This window comes from Papilio polytes, unplaced genomic scaffold (assembly GCF_000836215.1).
Source record: "Papilio polytes unplaced genomic scaffold, Ppol_1.0 DF824303.1, whole genome shotgun sequence".
Classification (NCBI taxonomy): domain Eukaryota; kingdom Metazoa; phylum Arthropoda; class Insecta; order Lepidoptera; family Papilionidae; genus Papilio; species Papilio polytes.
The window spans coordinates 3,076,725-3,089,521 of record NW_013524901.1 but is presented as its reverse complement, the minus strand read 5'-3'; the positions used below and the strand labels follow the sequence as shown (position 1 = coordinate 3,089,521).

The window sequence follows — 12,797 nt, the reverse complement described above, 5'->3', positions numbered from 1 at the left end:
GTCAGAAAGGTTTGGGCGTGAAACTTTTAGATTTTCATTTGGGCTGTTTATAAAACTAGAAGACGAAACTTGCTTTTAGATATTATTTATTTTTACACTATTTACATTGATAACACAGGACAATAAATTAATCGGGCGAGCCCATTGTTTCTTCATATAAATCAGTAATGATGGTAGCCATGAGCGGGCGCGGGGTGTGCAGCGGGGGCGGAGTTGTGCACCACGGCGTTGAAACTGTAAACAAAAGACATCATTGTAAATCTATGTGACATTGAGTATAGAAAAACCATAATCTGGATTGTAGTAATTACCCGGTGTGGTCGTCAGCGGTGTAGTCGACTGTGCGCACGGAGCCATCAGGCTGGAGCAGAGAGTAAGAGCCGTGGACGGCGTCACCATCGCGGATCTCGTGCTGGGACTTGTGGTCACCGGTGTGAGGGTCAGCCACGGAGTAAGTGTAGTCGTATTTGGGGTGAGCCTAAAATTAAAAGAACATTGTCTTAATTAAGTTTGACTGATACGATGGAGTAAAATTTTAGCCATTATTCAGAAAGTGAATGGGGGTGGATAGGACATAAACAATATTTGACTAAATGCAGTACTTCTATTTCCTGAGGTATACTGGCTTCCTAAATCTGTACTTACATAGTAATCGTGACCATCATATGCGGCAACAGGGGCAGCGTAGTGGGCGACTGGGGCGTGTACAGCGTGGGCAACGGGAGCGTAAGCGTGGGCAACGGGCACCGCAGCGTGGGCAATAGGAGCGTAACCGTGTCCAGCATCATGACGCACTATGCTTTGCGAGGATACCGCAGCTCCATGGCCATGTCCCAAGAGACCGGCGTTGGCGGCCGCTACCAAAGCGCCGAAAGCTACAATCTGGAAAAATGTTTTTTTTTTTAAATAACGCTATATTGTTTCTATTTAAGTTTATATGATTTTTATTAAATTTAAGGAAGAATTAAAATAAAATAAAATAATTCTTACTTTGCTGAACATTTTGTGCGTATGGTTTTGCTACCAAAAGTTGATTGGTGTCAACGGTTGCACATAATAGTTTTATACGAGATTCGAGCCGTGGCGCGTGCTCTGATTATGGTGGGGCGGAGAAATGTATATTGTCACCTTGACTCTCATACTTACATGATCTCAAGGTCGTTTCGCTTTGCACAAGTCTTCAAACATGAGTTAGTTCGTTTATTACGAAAAGACATGCAACGTGTATTTCCTGTTTAGTAGTGTACCTATTTTATTACTAGTTTTTTTATATGAATTTAAGTGTTGTTGTAAATGCATTTCTTAAAAACTACTCGTGAAATATATTATGTCGTAATTTTATGAAGTTTCCAAAATAGATATCACATAAGTAAGAAAAGCAAATATTTCGACTTGAAGTGGTTCGGTTTACGCAAAAAGTCTAATTCGCTCTGAGAAAGAACTTTCAACGAGTCTGCAATTAGCCAATAAATTACACAATATGCAGAACATACTATATTTATGCTAAAAAACGATTACTAGTTTGTTCACTATTTATACATTCTCAACCAATAAATGAATTTTTTACCTATTCGAATTATATTATTGGACCTCCGGTTCCTTTTAGAATGTAAGTAGTCTCTTGTGATAATTTAATTATGTTGAAAAAAATGTCTCTCTACAATTGGAATATTACTTTTTAATAATTCCTTAATGTCGATTTTAATTATGTATTACCTACTGTTAAATATATTGAGAATGTTAAATGTATTCAAAATTAATCTCTTCTATTTTAAATACGTTAAAGTTGTGACAAATATTTTTGACTTAAGTACATAACCAATATTTTACGTGGGTCTTCCACAAGTGTGTAATGTAGATTGTAAGTCTGTTTTATCAGTAGACCTGATGTCGGCGATTAACATCCATTTTTTATGTATAAACCAGCGCTTGACTAAGATCCCACTAAAGTGAAGATGTGGTCGAAGGATGGTACGCGCTAGTTCAGTAGGTACATAAAGTACATTTTAGAACTTATGAATTACACTGATCTTATTCATTTCCGTGTTTAAATTGTCTTATAGACATCGATAGTCATGTTATCGACTACACCGGTAATTTTAGGCTAGGATACCTATTTTGTGTATCTTAGTATATTTTTATTTGATATTAAGTATATAGTTTTACCAACAAACTCTGGATTGCCTCTTGTGTGACATTTATAGTGCAAATTGTAGCAGGATACACTGGTCGATGACTTGCTACGTCTTATACTTTTGTGTTTATTTATAGCGTTTTTTAGAAAAAAAAATATCGTATTCAAAAGTTCAATAGAATTATCCAAGAATAAACAATGTTGCGGACAAATTTTAAGAGGTTAAGGAAAAATGTATGTGTGATGTATCGACTTCTAATTGTTTGAGCTTAAAAATATCGTTCTTCAACATAGAATTCAAATTTAAGGAGACATTATTTCTTTCACGTTTAGTCGGAGCTACTCCTTTACGTATATGGTAATATCTCATACGACAAGTAGCATAATGTGTTCACCACAATTGGATAACATTAATATTGTCTAGTTGTAATAACTATCTTTATCATTATTTTGTAATTCGTATTTTGTATAACATTTATTATTTGCACATATATCATCATATAATCGTGCTCTTTGATAATATTTAGCTCATTGATTTGTTTTTTTTTTAGTATAAGGTGATAACGGGTAAGTGGCCACCAGAACTGACCAATATAACAAAAAGGCCGCTGCCCAAAGACATCCGCATTTGCAGATGCGTTGTTTACCTTTAATCAATAGGTGGTGGGACACACAGAAAAAGGACATTTTCACCACCTATACGTCCCATCCTCCGCAATATTCAATTTTTATAGAGGTGTCAATAAAAGTTATGTATAATTTTATATCACATTAAAGTTTATAATTTACAGTATTCACAATCATTGCACATGTTATAAATAAATTAATGATTAAATTTAGTAATGATGGTAGCCATGAGAGGGCGCGGGCGCGGGGTGGACGGCGGGAGCGGTGTTGTGCACTACGGCGTTGAAACTGGAACAAGTAATGTTAAATGTTAAAATAATTAAAAAACCAAAAATTAAGTAAACTCTAATCAAAATACTAATAATTTATATGTTCGAAAATAAAGAAAAAACTCGTTTGTTGAAAAGAAATGTTATGTTACCCGGTGTGGTCGTCAGCGGTGTAGTCGACAGTGCGCACGGAGCCATCAGGCTGGAGCAGAGAGTAAGAGCCGTGCACTGCGTCACCATCGCGGATCTCGTGCTGGGACTTGTGGTCACCGGTGTGAGGGTCAGCCACGGAGTAAGTGTAGTCGTATTTGGGGTGAGCCTAAAAATGAAAAAGAAATAATTAGTACAATAGTTTCAATCAACTTTCAGATAAAAAAGTTTATGACTGTAAGAAATTACTCACATAGTAGTCATGACCACTGTATGCAGCAGCAGGGGCAGCGTAGTGGGCAACTGGTGCGTATTGTACGGCGTGGGCAACAGGCGCGTAAGCGTGGGCAGCGGGTGCGTAGGCTTGGGCAACAGGAGCATATGAGTGTCCAGCGTCATGTCGCACTATGTTTTGGGAGGACACTGCCGCGCCATGTCCGTATCCAAGAAGACCAGCGTTTGCGGCCGCTACCAAAGCGCCGAAGGCTACAATCTGAAAATACAATGAAATGTTTAAAATTAAAATTGTTACTTTTAGTAGCACAGTAATCCCTTGGATTTTAATTAGCAAACATTTCAAGAAATTGGATCTAGCTTTTACATTTATTAATACAAATCGTTCCGATAGTTATCGTTAGACTTTTTTTCCGGATATTCAATGAATTGAACTTTATATTAGGTAGGAATGAATGTTTATAAATTTAAAAAGACGATATGATATAGTTCCAAATGATATAGTACAATGCCTATACGACTTACTTTGCTGAACATTTTGTGTGTATGGTTTAACTACCGAGAGTTGATTGGTGTCAGATGGAGGAAATAATGGTTTTATAAGAGCTGGTCACCGCTCGGCCCGGCTCGAGTGGGGCTGCAAATTGCGCGACTACGCCTTGACTATGTGTAATACTTTTATTAATTCAAGGTACTAAATCTTTCTCAAAATATTTTCATAAATATATTTGCATATAAAATAACTGCAACTAAAGAATGCATCTGTCTGTAATTATTGCGAATTGTTGTTTTTTATATCATAGTTAATCTTTTTAATTAAAGACATTCAGTAGTTATGCGATAAATAAAGTAAATATAGGATACCTTTAAAGAAATGTAAGCTTAATTTAAGTTATTCAATATAGTAGTTACCTTTGTACAAGGTATTTGTAGATAGCTAAGTCGTGCAATAAAATTCTTGACCTCATGTTTCTAAGCGTCATTAGCGTTTAAATTATTTTAACATATTAGCCCTGTGATCGATGACAACGTTATAATTTAGAATCGATTACCATGTTCACCAAAGGTAACTTTAGTTATTTAAAAGCGTGGTTGGCTCAGTGGTGAAACACTTTATTTGATGCAAATCCATGTTCGATCCCCTACAACGTAAAATTTTTTTCGTATGTTGATGTTTTTACAGCGAAGAAAAACATCCTGTATATTTGCGGAATAAGTTGAAGAGCTAAATGAAATTTACCAACTCGCATTGGCCCAGCGTTGTTTACCAATGCCTTGTAAATCCTAACATAGGGTGGTTTCCGAGACCCACAGTGGTGAGCGCCGACTGGACTAATTTGTAACAGGCAGAATTAGCATCGTTGCGCGCGGTAATGCACCGCGTTTTAATCCTACTAGGGAGAAGACCCACAGTGGTGACCTGTAGTGAGCTGATGATTTAGAACTTAAGGTCGATATAGAAACGTTTGTGTCATTATTTCTATGACTCCAATATCAAATTAAAGAGGAATTATTAATATTATAACAGTTTTATTGATTGTAGAGTCCTTTAAGCAATTAGTAACAACGCAGAACTAATACTACGTGTATTAGAGATTAGAGAGTATGGTAGTTTACTTTAGGTATTCTAAATAGTAGGCATTTGAAACATTGAAAGATACCAAGACTTGTTAATGTATTTCCGATAGTGATATTTCTAAGTGATTATTCCGATGTTGGCACATTTGTTTACGCAAGTACTAGTCAAGAGAGTGAATGCTGGTAATTATCGGTCCAGGTCGACAAATTACACTGGAATTCATGATATTTTACTACTTATAGTAATTGATAGTAAGACACAGGAAAGGAAGTACGTAGTAATGATGATCCTTAACGTGGGTTGCTATCGTTGAAATATCTGTACAAAAGATATTTTTTATCTCTATTTTTCTCAAATAGTATGAGAGAGCCGACAACATTTTTTGTACATATGTTTCGGCAGTGAAAACTTAGGATATACACCATGGAAAGTGATTAAGAAACATTCGTGATTTTTGTAAAAAAGTAATTGGCGTTATGTTATGGCGGTTAAATTTGATTAACACCTAATACGTGAAATAAAATTTTAACAAACTCAAATAGTAAAGTATTGGACTTTTTGATTTTTTTTCTATTTAATTTTATTTAAGTTCAATCTATAAATTTTATGATTTTGACATTGAGTACTGTAATTAAATATAACAAAACCAACAGTTTTTGTTTCAATTAACCTTGTTAAAACTTCCTTTAGATCGTTTTACTAATATGGTTGTTATTGTTTTAACCTTATAGTAGTTATTATCTTTATCGTAAAATCTCAATGGGGATCATGAGATTCCAAACAGAACTAGCACTAATTAAAAATTAATAACAACATTGTATAATACTTTGAAAATATTTAATACAGATTATGATTGTGAACTTCCTCCTCTTTGAAGTCGATTAAAAAGTAGTAAGAAAAAGAAAAGATATACAATAAAAATATTAAACATCTAGCTTTTTCGTAATAGCTTTACGGGGTTTGTTTTTAAAACAAAAAACATAAATTGCGAAGATTGTATGTACATTATACAAACGAAACATTCTGTTTGTTTATTCAAATTAATCATATTCAATTTATTTAGTTTATTTAGTTCGGTTAGAGGAGATTGAGTTATAAGTATTTTACATACTTGTAATTTTCATTCCATTCAATATTGATATGATGTTTACTGTATGAAACTAGTTAAATATTAATTTTTAGGATTAGGGAAAAAGTTTTTGTTAATCCTTGTATATTAATTTTCACGATTATCATTGGTAGACTCGTACAATATAATCTATGTTTACAGTTTATCTAATTTAAAAAAATTACTGAAGACAATTGTAGTAAAAAGTCCCGTTTTAAACGAATATTTGTAGGAAGCTTTAAATGAAATAAAAATTTTGTTTCAATTTTTATCACTATTTTTATTTACAGTATCACAATCATTGCACAAAATTATAAATAAATAGAAAACGAACTCGAACATCATTATTTATGAAGTTAGTAATGATGGTAGCCATGAGATGGCGCGGGCGCGGGGTGGACAGCGGGGGCGGTGTTGTGCACTACGGCGTTGAAACTGAAATAAATAAAAAACATGTTTTATAAAAGTTATTATGGTATTCATAATTATGGTAATTAGTATAAAGGAAATAATGAATAACAACGCATCGATCACTACTGGTCCAACTTTGAGTATCACTTCAGCAGACACCTTTAAAGATATATGGTTAATATATTTAAATTTTCTGGTAGAGTATAGTTACCCGGTGTGGTCGTCAGCGGTGTAGTCGACAGTGCGCACGGAGCCATCAGGCTGGAGCAGAGAGTAAGAGCCGTGGACGGCGTCACCGTCGCGGATCTCGTGCTGGGACTTGTGGTCACCGGTGTGAGGGTCAGCCACGGAGTAAGTGTAGTCGTATTTAGGGTGCGACTGTAAACAAAACATTGATAAGTATTTGTTGAAGACTCTACCATGTTAGGAATGTCTTTAACTTTAGGGATTAACTTACGTAATAGTCATGACCGGAGGTGTAGGCAACTGGGGCGGCGTGGGCAAGTGGAGCGGCATGGGCAAGAGGAGCGGCGTGGGCAAGAGGGGCAGCGTGGGCAAGGGGAGCAGCAGCATAACCACCGTGGTGAACCACGCTTTGGGAAGTCACGAGTCCGCCGTGTCCGGCCAGAAGACCAGCATTGGCCGCCGCCACCAGAGCGCCGAAAGCTACGATCTGAAAGTAAAGAGGAATAGGAATAATATTAAATCAAATAAATTTTAGTTCTTAATAATTTTGCATATATATTCTGACTTATAAAAAGTAGTGAGTGTTTTAATGACTTACTTTGCTGAACATTTTGTGTGTGTTTGTTAGAAACCAAGTGTTGATTGATGTCAATGGTCGGACATAATGTTTTTATATGTGCAAGTGGCGGGCGGCTGCGGGCCCGCTGGTGGGGCGGAGAAATGTGCGCGGGCACCTTGACTCCGTAACACTGACATGAATTCAAGGTCAATCTGTCTGCATTTAAATCTATAATCGTGAATCACTTTACCGATTAGAATATAAAAATAGTGATCGTTACTGTTCACCGGTATCGTGTTTCCTATTTTGTATCCTATTAACAAATTAGTGTGCATTTAACCGTGGCGGTAATAGACCTCAGTTAGACGTAATCGGACGTTTAAACTAACAATGCCAGACAATGCTTGCACTTGAATTTGAGAATGACTGGATAAAACATTTGCTTAAAATTTACCCATGTTGAACTTTTGTTTCCATATTACGTTGGAATAAGGCAATGACTTTCAGATCAGAAAATCAGATTAGCCTGTCCCTCCGTAGGGCTACTGTTCCCTGAGTGGCAGTTTCTAAATTGGCTAAGTTGCCTAATAATTGACCATATCAAAGCATGTAAAATGATTTATTGCTTATTATTATGTAAACTTAAAGCTCTAGCTCAATTCTTTTTATTTAGATAATAATTATTAAGCGCTTTAAATTTCGATAGATCGAATTTACCTCTTCAGACTTAGTAATCAAGTGCTTTGACTAATAAGGTAAGGCCTTGCAATGGAAAGTAATCGAACAATAATAATTAATAATTAAGCCCTTACAAAACGCATACCTCTTGCGTAGTGTATTGGCACATTATCATTTATTTCGGGTAACTGGGTCAGGTATGATAGAAAGGCAAATACTTTCTGCTACAATTATAGACTTTTTTTAACTTCTAATATATTTAAAAAAGAGATTTAAAAAAAAACAAGCATATCTTACTAATATTATAAATGCGAAAGTTTAGATGGATGGATGGATGGGTGGATGGATGGATGGATAGATGGATGGATGGATGGATGGATAGATGGACGGATGGATGGATGGATGTTTGTTAGCGTTTGTAGCCTAAACGGCTGAACGGATCTCTATGAAATTTGGCACAGGTTTAGAGCATAGTCTGGAAGAACACATAGGCTACTTTTTATCCCGGGAATCGTTACGGTTCCCGTGGGATTCATTAATTTAGTTTTTTAATGTTTACTCGATCATTCTGCAACGGTTCAACATATTTTATTGAAATTTGGCACAGATATAAAACAAAGTCTGGAGTACATATGGGATAAGCTTCATCCCTAGAAATGTCCGGTTCCCGAGGGATACGTAACTTTTGGTAATTTATATAGTTTGTATGTTTTCTAATACTACGCGGACGAAGTCGCGGGCAACAGCTCGTATCTAATAAGTGTAACAGATTGCGGTGACGTAATTTTCAAAGCGTTCCTTTTGCTTTTCAATTAATTTTAAAGTTAATTCTCACGATAAATTAATCGACTGCGTTTATTAAAATAGCGGTTATTTTTTATTTTCTTTCAAACAAAGTGGGCGATAAGTACACAGTTATAGCTTGAAAAACTTATGTAAGAAAATATTGAATAAAGGCATGTTGAATCCGGGAAAAGCTTTTGTAAATAATGACATATTTTTTGTTTAATTTTGATCTATTTCAAATAATAGTTTTAGTTGAATCTGTCCGTTACATGAAAAAAAAAACCTTAGTTCATATTTAAATCACAATTGCTTCCTCCGTTACAAATAATGCAAATTATTCAGTTTGTTTATTGTTAAGATAATTACGGAGATTTATAAATATGTATATTGCGCGGATACGTTTCAAAAATGTTACGAACCTCGCACACTGCGTTAGTTTCAAACCTTGAATTTTTCAAGTTATTTTGTAATTTACGAGCTCATCTACACAATAAATGTAAAATGTAACTAATAAATGTTATCTTGTAATATATACCGATGTTTTACGTACATCGATAAAGAATAGGCTTCCTAAAAACCTGAAAGATTAAATCTCAAAATAACTAAGTAGAGGTCAGTACTTAACTTTTATGGCTCCGTTTGGTAATTACAATATTTTTATGAAATTATTGTAATTATAGATTAGAATAGAATAATATTTGCAAATAAAAATACTTTTTTTTTAAATAGTATGCTCAATTTATTTTGTTAAATAATCTTAACTTGCTCGATTATATAGGTCAAAAAATTACATCAAAATATACAAAGTAACAGTCTTCACGAGGAAGTCTTAAGGTTTTGTCTTCTAGGACATCTAACATGGTTTACTGGCTAATGTGGGCAAGAGAATATATGTCAAAGGAGATGGATTGATTCGAGGTTGAAAATCAACATTAGTCCCACGTAGTTTCCCTTGTAGGCATTTTATAATATCGCTGTAGGATACAACATTATTATCATCAGATGAAGCTGGTGTTTCGCTTTTTGTAGGTTGTTCTGTGGTTAGTTCTTCGACATTTGACACTTCTCCAGGAGTAGTTTTAATATCATTGGTGGTCTCTTCGCGATTGTTTTCAACTTCTTTAGCTTGATCGTCCCCTCCATCCTCTTTCGGTTCTTCTTTAATTTGCTCACTTTTTGCTTCGTTGCAAGGCGAGCTAGAATCTTTGTTTTCAGATTTATCAGAACTTTCTGGAGCTTTAGGTGTAAAATTTCGAACGACCGCTTTAAATCTAAAAAACAAAACACATTTTTTTTAGGATTATCATATAGGATTTCACTATTAACATTAAATAATCAAACTAAATAAAACAATTGATTTATTACCCTTTGGTATCGTCTGCGGTGTAAGTTACTTCACGTCTGGATCCGTTTGGTTCAATCAGCGAATATTGTCCTTGAACCACGGACCCATCGCTTTTTTCAGTTTGTGATTTTTGATCTCCTGTATTCTCATCATATACTGCATAAGAGTATTGGTAGCTGGCTGCGTCCTTTGTAACAAAAATATGTATACAGCAATTATTTTAAATTCTACTTTTGCTATTCTTTTTTGTACATGCATATTAGTAAGTGATAATTTAAAACTGTACTTACATCATTATTCGTATATACGACAGGGACATTAGCAATTGGTGTTTTATACGCTATAATGTTTGCTCTGGCTTGTGGAGGTATTGCTGCTAAAGGCGCGCCTGGAATAACACAAGGCGCTACACACGGAGAAACGATCCCTTGTACTGGTTCCAATTGTACAAACGGATCCACTGGTGCGGCAGATATTTGCGCCAGCTCCGGAGTGACGATGGAAGCAGCAGGTCCATATTTCACATATTCCACAGGTTTACTTTGAACATAAACGTTGGAAAACGAAGCTCCATGTACTCCTTTCACGAACAGCCAGAAAAGAAGTGACACTGTTGTAATGTCCTGAAAAAAAGCGCGTTTATATTACTTGATTTCTAATTTTAAAAAGTTAAACACCATAACTTACTTTGAGAATCATGTTTTCGATTGACTTTTTGCAGATGACTGAAAGCTAAAGGAGGATGTCTCGACTTTTAACAGGTGATTCTTTTATACTTAAAATATTCTTTTCACCGCCACCAAAGACAAAGAATCAATGTCGTCCAACAATTGAGTAGCGGTAGACAATAAAAATGTTAATCGGCATTTAACACAGAGTCCGTCGCTTGCCTTCTCCCACATTCAGGACGCGAAACAGACAATAATGTAAATTGTACCGTGACATTTGAGTTTGTGCCAAATTACTGGATCATTGTGTACTAAAATTATGTAATCCTACAGCATATTTTACTTTGCACTTAACCTATATTACGTTTAAACTGCTCACTTAAGTTTAGCGTCTTAATCATCATAGTTACTGCAGTTGTATCCAAGACTTGGTCGAAGAGTGTTCTAGTTACTTTCTATTAGCAACTACATAGGTCTAGTTGTTTTGGAAATAAATATCTAAAATATCTTGTAACTTGAATCCAAATAGTTCAATACATATAACTTGTGAAACGAAACGACGGGAATGAAACATAATCCGTGTCTCTATGCTGAAATTTGTGGCGGTGAATCATATTCGATATCAATCCAGTCTTAAGTAATATATTGTGCTAAAAATGCAACTGTGGCTGTCTGTTCTAATTTACAAACTCTTAAGAAATCCATTGATTCATTCATATTACATTTGTGGTTGATTGTTATAAAGTTTAAGACTATAAGTTTTTCATTTTTTTTTTAACTGGCATAAAAACATTTTGTATTTCCTGCGCTTGCTCTATAAGTGTTTTGCGGTATGTGTTAATTCAAGCAACAATATTTAAAAAACTTTTCCTAAAGTGAACTGCTCAGTAGCGCCTACCTCGATATAAGAGCAATAATAACGCTACGTGGAAAAAGGATTGATATCATCTAAGGCAAAGTTAAGAGCTGTGTTTTAGTTTGTATTAACAAATCGACACACGCAAATTTGATGTAACAAATATAATAGGTGCCGCATTGATGGTCCAATTCACAGCGTCTTCCTTCATTAAAAAATCTAAAGGAGTAAATATTGGTACAGGTCAATCGCAATGATTATTTTTGAAAATCAATTCATAGAAACCTGTATCTAGAAAGGTATTCTGTACCAAAAAATCAAAATATCCGTAATTAATAAATTAGAAATCTGAGTAAACGAATTCTATAGTTAGATCTTAACAGATGTAAAAGAAACTTATGCAATGATTCGTAAATAATTAAGGTACAAAATAAACATTTTTTTCTTGTAAGACTAAGTTTAAAGAAGGTGTATTAAATAATTTAATGCAAGAGAATTTAAGCTTATTACGAAAATTATCTTGGAATTAATCAAAAGACGTGCATCAAGTCCTTGAATTATTAAAGTCAGTTTTTGACCGACTTCCCAAAAGAAGGAGGTACTCAAATTGTCGATATGTTTTTTGTAACATGAACTAGAAATAAAAACTTTAGGCAGTATAGGAACAAATAGCAAAAAAAAAACCCACTGCATTCACTCTGGGGAATACTACGAATTGAACGATATAACACTTTTCATAATTAGCCACGCTGTTTGGAAAATTCTATACAGTTATTAAATTTATGAAAGTTTGAAAAAAAATTCAAGTAATCTAATTTTTGTAAAATAAACTCGAGTATTAATAGTTTTTCAAGTCAAATTAAAAACAGTATATGATGTCTCTAAAATAATAGCAAGTTAAACTTGCACCGTAATTTCAAATTAAGACAGATTTAAGGTCATTTGAACGTAAACTGAAATTAGTCACAGCAACGGCTTAATAAAAAACAGGCTACAGGAAAGGAACTAAAAATCAGTAATTTTCTTATGGATTTTTTATTAAGTCTGTCACAGTGTACATTTACGGTTTCGATGTAATTAGGTTACGTGTGCTACTAATATGTGTTTTTTTTTTAAATAAAATGCCTGGTCAAAAGAATGTGTCTAAAAATCTTTCAAGTATAGAAGGACAGAAGACAGATTCTTGGCCTCTTTCCCTTTAGTATCC

At 34.6% G+C, this 12,797-nt stretch overlaps 3 protein-coding genes across 3 annotated transcripts; all 3 read right to left on the bottom strand.

Moving 5' to 3' along the window:
- Positions 1 to 71: 71 nt before the first annotated feature.
- On the bottom strand, positions 72 to 1,036 carry LOC106100760 (cuticle protein 19-like). Its single transcript, XM_013279783.1, has 4 exons — positions 991 to 1,036; positions 646 to 882; positions 312 to 478; positions 72 to 234 (listed from the first exon to the last, which is right to left on the bottom strand). The coding sequence occupies exons 1-4, from the start codon at positions 1,000 to 1,002 to the stop codon at positions 162 to 164; spliced, it is 489 nt and encodes a 162-aa protein (XP_013135237.1). The 5' UTR covers positions 1,003 to 1,036; the 3' UTR covers positions 72 to 161.
- A 1,898-nt stretch (positions 1,037 to 2,934) lies between these two features.
- Positions 2,935 to 7,381, bottom strand: LOC106100637. Its single transcript, XM_013279584.1, has 9 exons — positions 7,297 to 7,381; positions 6,970 to 7,185; positions 6,724 to 6,890; positions 6,475 to 6,536; positions 5,268 to 5,311; positions 3,940 to 3,969; positions 3,434 to 3,673; positions 3,183 to 3,349; positions 2,935 to 3,049 (listed from the first exon to the last, which is right to left on the bottom strand). The coding sequence occupies exons 1-9, from the start codon at positions 7,306 to 7,308 to the stop codon at positions 2,971 to 2,973; spliced, it is 1,017 nt and encodes a 338-aa protein (XP_013135038.1). The 5' UTR covers positions 7,309 to 7,381; the 3' UTR covers positions 2,935 to 2,970.
- A 2,062-nt stretch (positions 7,382 to 9,443) lies between these two features.
- On the bottom strand, positions 9,444 to 10,818 carry LOC106100684. Its single transcript, XM_013279660.1, has 4 exons — positions 10,754 to 10,818; positions 10,357 to 10,689; positions 10,087 to 10,253; positions 9,444 to 9,992 (listed from the first exon to the last, which is right to left on the bottom strand). The coding sequence occupies exons 1-4, from the start codon at positions 10,763 to 10,765 to the stop codon at positions 9,575 to 9,577; spliced, it is 930 nt and encodes a 309-aa protein (XP_013135114.1). The 5' UTR covers positions 10,766 to 10,818; the 3' UTR covers positions 9,444 to 9,574.
- Between the last annotated feature and the right edge of the window lie 1,979 nt (positions 10,819 to 12,797).